A 14111-nucleotide genomic window follows, 5' to 3' on the forward strand; every position below is an offset into this window, starting at 1 on the left:
AACCCTCATCTGAGAATATGTTGTTTTTTATTGATTTTAGAGAGAGAGACAGAGAGACAGAGAGAGAGAGAGAGAGAGAGAGAGAGAGAGAGAGAGAGAGAGAGAGAGAAACATTGATGTGAGAGAAACATCAATCAATTGCCTCCCATACACACCCCAACTGGGGACTGAACCCACAACCTAGCTATGTGCCCTGAGCTGGAATCAAACCCGCAACCTTTTGGTGTATTGGAGGACCCTCCAACCAGCTGAGCCACCCAGCAAAACTATTACTTATTTTTAAAAAAATGAACCAAAATTTAGCTGCTTCTTTTAAAAAAAATATATTTTATTGATTTTTTAAAGAGAGGAAGGAAGAGGGATAGAGAGTTAGAAACATCGATGAGAGAGAAACATCGATCAGCTGCCTCCTGCACACCCCCTTCCGGGGATGTGCCCGAAACCAAGGTACATGCCCTTGACCGGAATCGAACCCGGGACCTTTCAGTCCGCAGGCCGATGCTCTATCCACTGAGCCAAACCGGTTTCGGCCAAAATTTAGCTTCTTTATACCCCAAGGGGAACATATGTATTTGCTAACACCCCCCAACCACCTGGCACATTGAATGAATGAAAATAAAAGTGATTTCAGTTTAGGTTCCTTTTTTGTGTTGGTGTGATTCTTACTTAAATGGTTGGTTTAATGAACTTATCTCTGCACTGTTGCTATTTTAGAGAGTAAGACTGACAATTGAACCTTAAGGTAGGAACACAAAGCATCTTCTGCTCATGTTGAGGGCCTGGGTGTAGCCAGTCTCCAGGTGCTTTCGCAGGAACAGGGTTTATTGGTGATCTGGATCAGGGATTTCAACTGAAGTGCCACAGGCTTAGGAGAGGGATGGAGAAGCAGGCCATTCTCTCAAATCCTGACTTTGAGGCAAGCCACCACTGATTCTCACTAGGGGCTGAGCAAGTCCTTGCTTTGCTATTGCTCTTCCTGGATATGCTGTCAGCCCTCATCTAGTGATTTAATTCTTCCCACTTTGGAGATGAAATTGCAGTTTTTGATGAAAAATTTGGCCAAGAGACCATGTTCAGATGCACCGGCTCTTTGGCTAATGATCCCCCTTCATCCGTTCCCTGCGGAGGGCATGTTTCACTGTGCTGAGTGTCCTCAGAGCCCCCCTTTCATGTTTGGGGTTTATACCAATTAACTGTGATTGGTCAGAAGCCTCCTGGCTGGAGCCCCTCTCTGAGGCTGTTCCAGGTGAGTCACTCCTAGATACGCAGTCATCACGTAGGAGAAAAATGACCCAAATGTATGAACAGCATTAAGTGTTCTGACAGTGACGTAGTGCTTTTCTCTTCCTGGTGTTTGTGTGAAATGATCTGGCAAAGTAGATGCTGCAGAAATAATGCATTTCTGTGCCTCCCTTCGCCAGTGATGAATGTTCTTGGCTCATCACGAGATTTCTTGCCAAATGCTGATTCTGCTAACAGAAGGAGTGGGGGCTTCAGGGGCTCTCCTGAGACAGAGGGAATAAGCGTTCCTCAGGCTCGCCTGCCTTCTGTGTCATGCATACTGAGAGGTGCTCTTGTGAAGGGCTGTGTTCTGCCTTCTCCCGGGTCTTGGCTAAAGCCACAGGCTGGGTTGCTCAGGTGTCCCAGGCTATGGCCCCAAGCCCTGGGGCAGGGAGGGGGGAGGCCCAGAGGACAAGGGTGGCAGAGTGAAGAGCATCGACATCATCATCATCCTGTTGGATTTGTCTCTTATATTAAGAGCTTCAGTTCAGGAAGGCATCAGTACGAAAACACAACACTTACTAGAATCATCTGCAGCAGAAATTCCAGGAGGGAAAACCAGGGCCTGTGAGGATTGGAAGGGCCTGTTATGTGCCAGCACTGTGCTGGGGGCCTTCACAGACATCCTCCTAGTAACCCTCTCAGCATTCTGAATAAGGACCCTGAGGCCCAGAAGGTTAAGAGATTTCCTTGAAGTGACATGGCCAAACTCCCAAACTGCTGCTGTGTCTGACTATCAAACTTCTGCATGTCTCCTGGGAGCCCACCTGTCATTCCTGTGACTCTTCTGGTCTCTCGCCGTTGCTGAGTCCCAAGTTCTGGCTGCTTCCACCTCCCAACTCCTTGTCTCCACCTAGCTTTACTCCCTCCTACCTATTCTGCACACTAAGATTTTTCAAAAGGACACATGTGATCATCGAGTCCCCCTACTACCCAGAAAACCTCCAATGTCTCTGGCTATTGCCTGTCTCCTCACCCCACCCTCCTACCCTAATCAGGATGAGGTCCAAACCCTTACATCCTAGAACACTACCCTTGATGGCCTGATTCTGCTCACTACTCTGACATCATCTCTCATTAGAGTCCCCCACCTTGACCATCCATGTGCCAACAAAGTGAAACCGGGTAGTTTCTTGAGCTCCAAGCAGCTTCTTGTCCCTGGACCTCCATACCTGCCTCTCACTCTGCCAGGCAGGCTCATCCCCTATTGTCTCTCCCACCTTCCCAGCCTAGTCATCCTTTAAAGGCCCAGCAATATGGGAGTCACTACGTTGCCCACCCCACTGGTTCAACCTACCACTCTGTTGTACCTTCTTTGCCTCTTTACTCAACAGAACACTCCTGACCATTAGAATGCCAGCCTTATTCAGTTCTGCTTTACTTATAATTGCGCTGGGTGTCTAGTACCCCACCCAGCATACCAGAGACACAAAAAAGATGTTTGCAGAACAAGTAAATGGGGCACTGGAGACAGTATTCAAATCCAGGCTGGCCTGAACCTTTCATTGGGTGGCACAATGTCTCTTCCATGTTCATCTTCCCCCCTGGCTTCCTTTGTGTTTTCAGGGACCTGCTGATACTTTCCTAACTCCTTTTCCCAGTGGAAGGAGGACTGCTTTTACATGAAACAAGTACTTGCTGAGGCAGCCCTTTAAGCTGTAGGAAACAAAGCCATTGCCTGCACAGCTGTGTGGGAGGCCCACCTGGAGGGAAAGGAGCTTGAGGTGTTTTGCCTCCAGCACAGTCTTGGTACCTTAGAGAACAAAAGAGGATTTGTAGCCCAAACACAGCCATGGTGTCACTATAATAAAGGCTCCAGGGCCACCTTCTGAGGGGGCTTGCTCATTTCCCTCCGGGTATTTTTATTGTCAAGAGCTGCATCTGCTCCTTTAAAGCCAGCTTCAACTTCACCCCTCAGTGGCCTGTGGTGGAATATCGCCCACTTTCAGGACACCCAGTGGGCCCTGGCCACGTTACTCTGGCTCACTTGGAGCAGCCTCGGAGCAGTTGCAGCCCCTGTGAACTGACCATGTCTCTAGTTTTTGCCACTTGACTCTTTTGGCAAGTCCAAGCTACCATTGGCTACAAAAACCAATGAAACAGGAGTTTTATGGCGGTGAAATGCAGCCTCAGAAACAAGCTTGCAAATATTTAGGCTGTCAATCCTTCACCCTTTACTTCCAAGTTCAAATGACCTAAGCGACTAGAAGTTAGCCCTTGCTAGGTTTAAAACGCACTCTAACCATTTGCCTTTCAACATGACTAAACCTCTCAGTGCCTCAGTTCCCCATCTGCAACATGGGGATAATGCCAACCTCCCAGGGTGGCTGTGAGGATGAGACGAATTAATTTGTGAAGAGCTTCCGGCGCCGTGCTGGGCCTGGGATAGACGGAGGACTGACTCATTGTACCGACTTCCTCAGGCTCTGCTAATGAAGACGTGCTGCTTAATTACACAGTTTCTAATTGGGACCACGTTCCCCTGCAGGAATCTGTTTATGAGGTGCCCATATGCTACTCTACATACAACTACAACTTTTATATTTTCTAATTTCCAATGTGTGTTCATTGTAAAAATGAGAACACGCAGGTAAGCAAGGAAAGAAAGGAAGAAACCCATTTGTAATTGTACAGCCAGCTGTGAACACTTGGCACCTCCTTCTAGCAGGGTGTGTGTGTGTGTGTGTGTGTGCGCGTGTGCTTTTGTGTATGCAGGTTAGTAACTGAAAATAAAAAGCACCGATTACTGTCTGTACCATATCGTATCACACTGCATGCACAATTCCTGCCTTCTTCCATACACGTTTGGGATGGCCATGTGGAATTCTCTTGTACTGTTGAGCTTACTCCCTCCAGTTGCTGGAGGTCAAATCGCTTGGTTTCACACTGAGGCACGCTTTTAAAGGTTTTGATGTTGCATTCTAAACTGCTAAGGGCTTGCGGTTGATTAATGACTATCCTGGGTTAATCTCTCTGTTCTTGAAAATCCTTTGATTCCAGCAAAGTGTAATGTTTCCTGGTAAGAGTAAGGCATTACGTTGTTCTGACTTGATTCCAACAGGCATCAACACATCTTGAAAAGCAGGGTGTGTTTTTTTTTCCTTATGGACTAACTTCCCGGGGTGATGAGAAAGTAGCATGAGCTTGACTCAGAGCAGAGAGGACCCATTGTCATGAGTCCTGAAGGGAGGAGAGGAGGAGACAGGCTGGCAGAGGAATGGATCCAGTGAATGGCTATGCTTGTCCCACATCTGGAGTCCTTGGCTTGGCAAGACCTTCATGCTGAGATTGGTTAGCTAGGTCACCAGGCACCCAATAGTCCTGGGAGGCTGACAACTCCCCCAAAAGTCAGTGGCTCCTTTCACAGAACAGATTCAGAAGGAGAGGACACAGGAAGATCTTGGGGGGATGGTGAGAAATGAATTGACTCCCTTTTGGAAGTCTATTGGGAGAGAAACACATGCAAGGAACAGATATGGCCAGAATAATGGCTCCCCTATATAAAAATCAAAAGATTCAGGTAAAGGCTAATTGTAAAATCCATTTCATTTTTCTTTATCTTAAATCTCTAGATCAACGTTAGTTTCAGAATTACTTAAGACAGAGATTGATTTCACTGCCTCTGTAAATACTAGACGGACATTAGTTTTGTTTTGTTTCACTCACTTCTTGAACTTTGTGTTTTTGGTAGTGAATCAGCCTTGGCTAGGAGTTGGTCTCCGCTGCTGGCTTTTGGAGCACATCTGGCGGGCAGCAGAGAACCCCCGGGATTTTTGGCTCCAAAGACGCTGGCTTGCATTTGAACTTAGGGAAAGTTTCCAGTAATTGCCATTGAAGTTTTCTTCATACAGCAGAGGACGCTGTTAGCTCGAGCCAGGCGTGGGCTGGCTGGAGTCCCACATCCCAGGCCGATCCAGTCACCCTCCCAGGGGGTTGGGAGGTCACCCTTACAGAACCATAGGCCAGTGCAGCTGCATTGCCGGCTTGTTGCTTGTCTTGTAACACCACAATTGTTCTTCAACAAGCTTCACCCAGAGAGGTCCTGTGAGTGTCTGCTGTGGGCTGGTGGGTGGCCACGGGGACCTGTCCTCACCCCCTGGACCACAGACGTTACAAAACCTGCAGAGGAGAGTGAGCGCTGACTGGGTGCTCTGGGTCTCAGAGGGAGGACGCATCCTCCTTGTCTTGGGGAGCCAGGACCCCCTTGGTGAGGCGGAGGGGAAAGTTAGAAGAAGGAATATGGGTTTTCTAGGTGAGATATAAGAGAGACTCTCGATACAAACACATAAGATTTTTATGGATGTTTCCAGGGAGCAGGGAGAAACATGTCACTTACAACTCAAGGTCCATTATGGGACCACACAGAGCAGCTCAGAGCATCTTATAAACAATGTAGCAGGTGTCTGTCTTGGTCCAGACTCAGGTGGTCCGAAATAGCACTTTATTTTGTTAGGGTTACCTTAATTCTGAGAAATGCCAAGCCCTTGGGCCTGATGTCCAGGTGAGAGGCCCAGTGCCCAGGCTGAGGGTCCCTTTCTGCCTGTTCCAGAGTCCGGTAGTGGGCCATGGGGATTCTGTGTGGCCAGAAGCCCCCAGACTCTAGGAATTTCATTTTAGTATTAAGGATCAGAGGAATTCTCTCTACATTCATTTCCTTAGAGTCACTCCCTCTGTCTTTAAACTCTAATTTGTTTTTTTTTTAAGACACAAGTATTCTTGCCTCAAAGGACGTGGGAATGTGCTCTAGGAAGGGAAATGTTTTCTCACCCACGTGTGCGTACACACACACACACACACACACACACTCACTCACCCCCTTCCTTGGGGTGAGGAAAAACTGAACCTCCATCTAGTTTACATTTTTGAAGATGAATTTATATTTTCTCTCTATAAATTTATATCTTAAAAATGATCTCATTTTTAAAAAGTCATTATATTTTTTCACTTCAAGAATGACTGTCAAGGTTACTAGAGTCAAAGTAAGATGTGGAGCCCTTAGGATCTTGTGGTGAGAGGTTTGTTAACTGATTTAGTTCTCCCCACAAGTAAGAGTCAATGTGAAGCCCCTAGTATTTTCAGTTTCCAGCCTCTATAGCTGCATAAATGGAAGTGATTCCTGTTCACACTAAAAGTATTTGGAACTCCATTTACAAAATATTGAAGAGATCACTAAGACCTTTTGCTTATATGGATTATGTTTATTGATATTTGCCATATTAGAAATTAAAACTAAGAAATTTAAAAATTATTCAAAACATATGTTACATGTTAACATACATAACATATTTTATGAAAAATAAATGTATTTTCTAAAACAGAAAATTTAGAGGATTGGCCTTTTTTCATTTTTGCAAATGTCTCTCATGTTTGGTGTAAGAGGAGAGGTGATTTTCCTCTGCTTCTGGTTTCAGTCTGTTGTGATTTGTTGAAATCTATGAAGAAAATCTGGCTTCACATAGATATGCTGTTGGAAAAAAAGGGGCACTGCCTGGGTCCATGCAAGGGTCTCAGAGACCCTACAGGGGGGCTGGGACCACTCTGAGAACTGCTTAGGCAGACCAGTTACCAGGGCATGAGATGGGTTTTAAACGAAACATTGTTTGTGAGAATTTGGGTGAACTGTGGGTCAAATCAGTCTCTTATGGAACAGAGGAAGAGATTAAGAAATCTTATATAAAGTGTTGTTTTTATGGTTTTGTTGCACATGCTCCTTCTGTGAGCTCGGGGAGGGTACATATGACATCCTCAGTAATTGACTTGAATTGCTGAAATCCATAGCAAGGGCTCCATTGTTATAAAGTGTTTTTAAGATGCTCTGCCATCACTTTCTTTAACTTCTGCTCCAGTTCAGGAGATGACATGCGTTCTCCATAAAGGATCAGAGTAACTATTTTAGATTTTGTGAGTCCTCTGGTCTCTGTGTGACTACTTACTTACCTTGATAGCATATGTAAACAAATGGGTATGGCTTTGTCCCAACAAAACTTTATTTACAAAAACTGGTGATGGCCTGGATTTGGCTCAAGGGTTCTAGTTTGCTGGCTCCTGTGATAGTTATACATTAGAGTCCTAGCCTTCAGACTATTTTGCCCTAAGTCCTCAGTCTTCAGCCATGAAAAATTTAGTGATATTCAAGGAAAAATAAAACAAAAAAAGGTTGAATTTCTTCTTTTTTACTTTATGACACATCTGGAATAGTCAGCTTCCAGTGGTGTTGGCTGCAGGCAGTCCCTCTGAGGAACCGTTGACTGTGGGCAGATTGGAAATAGAGTGTTGATTCCAGGAACTGAAGAGGGTGGATGATAGAGTTTACTTGCTTCACGGTTTATTCTTTTCCTGGGTGCTAGTTAAGCTTCTGGAGAGTCAGAGCCAATTTTTACATTTCTCCTTAGTTGGTTCAATAATTATGAAATACAGTCCCATCTCCCCAAACCCAACAGAGACAGTCATATTGTAACTTTACTTTTACTGACTCCTTGTAGGTAGAGATGCTGGGAAGGAACGGGCGAGGTGTTTTGCAGTATCTTGAGCCTTCATTGTTTCCCTCCCTTCTTACAGAAATACAAAGAGTATGAGAAAGACGTTGCCATAGAAGAAATCGATGGCCTCCAGCTGGTGAAAAAGCTGGCAAAGAACATGGAAGAGATGTTTCACAAGAAGTCTGAAGCAGTGCGGGTAAGTGCCTCGGCTTCAGCTCTTTATGGTCCGTAGACACAAGGCAGCTGCAGGGAACTGGCTCTGGTGAACCCAACTCTCAGAGACCAAAGTTGACTCAGTTTTAATAATCATCTCCAGAATCACTTTGTTATAAAGGGACACTTCTGACTTTAGCTTCTCTCACACTTAATTGGCCACAGAAATTTCCACAAGTTATTTCTGCTTTAAACCTGATGACCCCACACATTTGCTTGACCCTGAAACTTTTCTGTACTATTTTTTTTTTATTGATTTCAGAGAAGAAAGGAGAGGGAGAGAGAGAGATAGAAACATCAGTGATGAGAGTGAATCATTGATCAGCTGCCTCCTCCACGTCCCCCACTGGGGATCAAGCCCACAACCTGGGCATGTGCCCCAACCAGGAATCGAACCTTGTGACCTCCTGATTCCCAGGGCAATGCTCAACTGCTGAGCCACTCCATCTAGGCATTTCTGTACTATTTTGATTCAGTAGGAAGGATTGCAGATTAGTAGGTAAGAGCATGAGTCTGACCTGGGTTCAGTGCCTGCCTTTGTCACTTCCTAAGCTTTGGCCTTTGGAGAAACAGCTTTCCTCATTTGTAAGTGGGGAAACAACAAGAGGTGTGACGTTTAATCAAAGTTATGCTTTAGAGCCACTTAGCACAGACCCAGGCATATACACAGTGCTCTGAAATGTGTATGTCATGTATTTTAAAATAGATGTACAGAGCCCCTTGCAAGCACACTTGATGCCACAAAGTCTAGGCTGACTGGTCCTGTAAGAGTGGCTGCTCCTCCCAGTCTTAACAGGGGAGAGGGCTTGTGTGTCAGGTTGGGGTTTGGTTTGGAGACGGCTTCATCATTGTGATTGACCTGGCCTCATTGTCAGCTGTGCAGCTCTATTGGCCACAGTCGTGAACCACATGGCATTTGGAATGAGATGAGGTGGCCACTGAGAGACCTCCTGGATGTGGGTTCGTGTTGAGGCCCGGGGAGCAGAGGGTGTGACTTTCACATACTATAATGACACCCCACTTCTTGAATAGGAGCGGTTAATATTTGCCTGTGGGACTTGTGGGCATCTGGAGGGCCGACACCTCCAATCCCGATGTGCCTGTGGTTTGCAGTCGAGCATTATCTACAGCGTTGCCCTAGAAGACACTCGGTGCCCCGGGGTCCTTCCTTCGCCATGCCGACCCACCAAGCAGCAGCCTTCTTCTCAAAGGGCCCAGGAGAAAAAAAAACATTTCAGAATTCACTCAATCACTGCGATGCCCCACGCCTCACGGTCTCCCATTTCCAAGCGCCCATCCGCACCCTCAGCAGCCTACCTGAGCAGGGTCAGAGGTTCTAGCGCCTCCCGAGTATCTTCCTGCCAATAACTGATGCAGCGCCAAGTGCTCATCAATGGTGGGCGGCTGGGAGGACGCAGGGATCTAAGTGAGAAAACGGGCTCACAAACAGCGCTGGTTACTAACGTTTCCATGGATGTACATAAAATATTTATGAGACTGGAAATAGCAGTTTAGGAAACTGCACTAACACCTTTAGTCTGCGAAGGCAGTTAAGTTAGTGCTGGGGGGAGGGGGGGGAGGAGACCCCGTCCTCCACAGGCCTGCCGTCCCTTGGCTGTTAAGCAGTGTTGATCCTTTCTGTCGCTTCTGGCTTGATTTCAGCGTTTTACCCCATCGCTTTCCCCAGTGATTAGTTGAATCAGAGTGATTTTATCATACTCGTCCCCTATTTGAATTACTCTCCACTATGCAATTATCCTATCACAGAAAGTCCCATTTTCTCCCCGTCAGATGTCTGAAGCAAATGGGAAACCTAAAGTGGCCTGCCCATTACATAACCTCTGTCATCTGGTTGGTAATGGACTATATGTAACTTTTTTTTCCCCTCCAGGCCAGCAAATTACAAATAACCTTAGCTTTAATAATTGCCATTAACATAATGGGGGCATCATGATGGCATCACTTCTTAACTAATACTGTCTAGCATGTTTTAATGCCATCGGCGGTTTAAATCATCTTTCCAAATCCTCTTGGAGGCTGGCAATAGGTTGTTTTGACTTAGAACCAAATCGAGTTTGATGCAGCCACGCTGCTCCTTGCTCTCTCGGATAACACTTGTGCCTTAAGCCTTATCTCCCAACTTCTTTGTTCAAACGTGTTCATGCAACCAAGTCCTCATTTAATGCTGCTGAGCGGTTTATCAAGTTTTAAGTCCTCTAAATGGACAAGGAATGGAATCAATTTGCTTTCAGTTCATTAACATTTCAAGGAGATATTTCACATGCTGGACGGGGAGGAAGTGGTGGTCGGCCGTCCTCTGCCGCCTGACGACTCCCGTGGGCCTTCCCACGTGACACCTGGAAATGCTCAGCTTGTCATAGGTCAGAGCTCCTGTGAAATACTGACGGAGGCACAGTTGGCACAGCTCCCCTTTCTTCTGTCTTGCTGATGGTGACCAATTCCTCTCCCTGATTTGAGAAGAGGGAGAAGGCCAAGGATGTGCATCCCATGGCCTTGGCTCTGTGGGCAGGCTGCCCAGCCTTTCCTTTGTCTTTGCTATCCCAGCCTCCACTAGGAGGACCACAAACCATCATCCTGCTGGAAGGGCCATCTGAGCCCCAGGGACCTCCGAGCGGGCACAGTGCCGTGTGTAGCTGGAGGAGACTGTAGGAAGTAACCAGGCCGCTGCAGGCATCTCTGCTTATAGGGACCCACTTTAGGGACAGATTCCAGCACTGCCAGGGGAGGTGATGGTCTTGTGATTCCGAAATGGCCCACAGACTCAAGGTGAGCAGCACAGCCCACAAAGCGTGACCAGGAAATGACAACAAGAAGGACTTCGGAGAATATATAAATGAGTACTAGGGTCCTCCAGAATGGTGTTCAAAGGGTGGATTCTCCAGAGCGGTTATTGCCTTTGATTGTTGGAGCAGCTCTGGGGTGGCACTCCCTTCGTCACACTGATTTGGGCCAGACTTGTAACTTCCTTTGGTCTTGGTCTCAGGAGTTCCCGGTTTCCTGGGAAGGCACCGACCCACGTGGCTTTCGAAAACGGGCAGGGCCAAGACCGGTTTGGCTCAGTGGATAGAGTGTCGGCCTGCGGACTGAAGGGTCCCAGGTTCGATTCCGGTCAAGGGCATGACCTTAGTTGCGGGCACATCCCCAGTGGGGGGTGTGCAGGAGCAGCTGATTGATGTTTCTCTCTCATAGATGTTTCTAACTCCCTCTCTCTTCCTCTCTCTAAAAAAATCAATAAAATATATAAAAAAAAAAAAAAAAAAAAAAAAGAGAAAACGGGCAGGGCAGAGTGCAGGCCTCCCTCCAGAGAGAGGGGATTATAGGATGGTATCTATTCCGGCCACATATCAGCCAAAACATTAAGTACTTTATTTGTTGTTTAAATGCAATGGGGACAGCAAGGAGACATACAAAGCAGGTTGTAGCTAAACTCACAAAGTGAGGAGGAGTCTGTTGTTTTCAAACCTTGAATAAGCTATTGAGTAAATTTTGGAGGCACTCAGAAGCTCATACCTGGACATAAACTTCATCCTGTTTCGCTTATTTTTTTATTTATATTGATACAGTGATAAATCCGGCACTCGAAGAAAGAGTGTTTTGCTTAAAAATAAACGCGCTTGCTCCTGGGGAAAGGCTGGAGAGACTAGATTGCATGTGAAGCCCCCTTCCTGTAGCCGCCCGCTGTGCACTGCAGAGCTGTTTCCCATTACAGCTGTACTGTGGAAAGTAATTGCTGTTGTACAGTAATTCAATTTCAGGGCATTCACGCATCGCTTCACCGATAGGGGTTTATCTGGAGGGACCTGGGACTTGAAGGCTTTTTATCGAGAAATGCCACATGCAGCACAACGTTTTTCCTGGGTAGCGAATACCAGCATTTGCATTTAATAAACATTTACCTTCCCCAAAAGATGGATATTTTCCCCCTGCAGAAGAGATTTACACCAGTCTTCCAAAAAGCTAGAGGGTACTATTAAAGCGACTTTCTCTAGATGTTTTTTGATGAGTGTGTGTCTACATATGTATTACTATAAAACACATCTTTGTTTTTATGTAAATATGTATACACCGAGGCATGACAAGCAGGGTGTGCCCAGGGAAAGCATGCTCTGTACCAAAAGTATATGCTATGGAAGGAATTAAATATATGCTGTCTACAGGGCTATATGAACACTTCTGGTTTAAAAACCATCTATATCACCCTAGCCGGTTTGGCTCAGTGGATAGGGTGCCAGTCTGCGGACAGAAACTTCCCAGGTTGATGACTGTCAAGGGCACGTACCCGGGTTGCAGGCTCTATCCCTGCCCCACATTAGGTTGTGTGTGGGAGGCAACCAATCAATGTGTCTCTCTCACGTCTATGTTTTTCTCTCTGTCTCTCCCTCTTCCTTCTACTCTCTCTAAAAATCAATGGGAAAATATCCTCGGGGTGGGGATTAACAAAACAAAAACCACCTATCTCTGCAGGCAAGGTGAAATTGTTGGTGCAGACGCTTTCAAAAGGACCCCCATTAAGTTGGAAATGAAATCAACCCTTTTGTTTATAAATTTATACATTAAGTAAAGGTTCTTAAGACAGAACTGATCCCTCCCTGTATAAAGGGACTCTTAGATTGTGAGGACTCTTTGGATATTAAGTCCAAAATGAGCTGCAGAGGTCTTAAGAGTTGAATCTAACAAAGCATTGCTACGGTGGCCTCAGTGGAGGTGCTGTACATACATAAGAACATTTCCCGCCTTGTGTTCATGTGCTGATCTCATCTCAGATTTTCAAAACTTGCCCCTTGAAAGGGGAGTAAATTTGTTTCTGAGAAAACCAAATGTTTTAAGTCACAAGTGAAGAAGGAAAAGACTATTCTATTTGCTTTTCTCTCTCCCTCCCCGTCCCTCTCTCCCTCTCTCTTTGTGCAAACTGGATTGCAAAATTTCCTACATATATGTAAGAGAATTTAGAGGAGAAACCTCAAACCAGAAGACACAAAAAAATAGCAGCGGTCTGGCCACACCAGTTCTAATGAGGTCAGCAAGCCATTCTTGGCTAACGGTTGAGGGTAAGACCACATGGAACCGCGTGGTCTTCCTGGAGTTCGCCCCACATGGATGGGGCTGGGGTTTCCGCTGGTGTACTCCGGAGCCTCACAGGGAGGCCCGCGAGGCTGCTGTCCCACCCACACTGACAGTGAGCAGCTCCCTGCCTCCCGAGGGGGACGAGCTTCTGCCAAGGGAGGCAGGGAGGACCGCTGGGCCGTGTCTGTGCCATTTGTCTCCTGGCTCTTAGAGACCCCCCTCTCCCACCACCTCGAGTACTGGAAGTTGGCTGGCTTGGTGAACGGTATTGAGTGGTCCTGCCGTTCTTGGATGCTGACCCATAGAAAGAGTTCTTCTTTGTGGGTAGTACCGCTGTGCCAAACCTGCCCCAAATTCATGGATTTTTTTGTCCCATTCCCAAATATTTGACTCAACGTTTTCCATGTTCAGAGCCATATAGAAGACTTAGTTTGGAGTTTTCTATGTAACTCACCTCAACTATGTTTTTTTGTGTATGTTTTTTTTCTTAAGCTTTTTGTTTTGTTTTTTACCAGTTATACACTACATGGTTATTATAAAAGAAAAGAAATGTGAAAAAAATGATCAAGGAGAAAATAGAGATAACAGCACAACATCTTTCAGTACCTTTTGCTTTTAGCCATCTTAATTTCTCTTCTTCCAGATGTTTTTCTGTTTGGGCATGTGCATATGCATACATGTGTTGTGTTTATATTAACTTCTAAAACGTTGGATTATAGTTTCTTGTAACCAGCTTTTCTTTTCTTTTTAAATTGTACATGTTGTGGACATCCATCCATGCTAAGGAAGACATATTTCTATTCTTTTGCATGACTGCATAAGCGTCTTCTCTCGGGGTGTCCCAGTCAAGCAGTTGTCTCTTGGTGAACACTGATGTCACTGACAGTGTTTCACCATTATAAGCCATCATATGATACACGCTCCTGCAGAGAAACTTCTGTCCATTTCTTCGATGCATTTATTGGGATGTGTTCCTAGGAGTAAGATCAAGGCTTTTGGTACCTTGCCGGCTTGTCCCCCAGGCAGCATCCGCTCACTCATGCCCCCACCTGT

At 46.0% G+C, this 14111-nt stretch overlaps 1 protein-coding gene across 1 annotated transcript in view; it reads left to right on the plus strand.

Moving 5' to 3' along the window:
• CACNA2D3 (calcium voltage-gated channel auxiliary subunit alpha2delta 3) overlaps positions 1-14111 on the plus strand; it is an 827325-nt gene that overhangs the window by 160524 nt on the left and 652690 nt on the right. The window contains exon 3 of the mRNA XM_054729840.1: positions 7840-7956. Coding sequence (XP_054585815.1) covers positions 7840-7956 — 117 coding nt within the window. The remainder of the gene's footprint in view (positions 1-7839; positions 7957-14111) is intronic.

Source organism: Eptesicus fuscus, chromosome 18 (genome assembly GCF_027574615.1).
Source record: "Eptesicus fuscus isolate TK198812 chromosome 18, DD_ASM_mEF_20220401, whole genome shotgun sequence".
In the NCBI taxonomy this organism is placed as follows: Eukaryota; Metazoa; Chordata; class Mammalia; order Chiroptera; family Vespertilionidae; genus Eptesicus; species Eptesicus fuscus.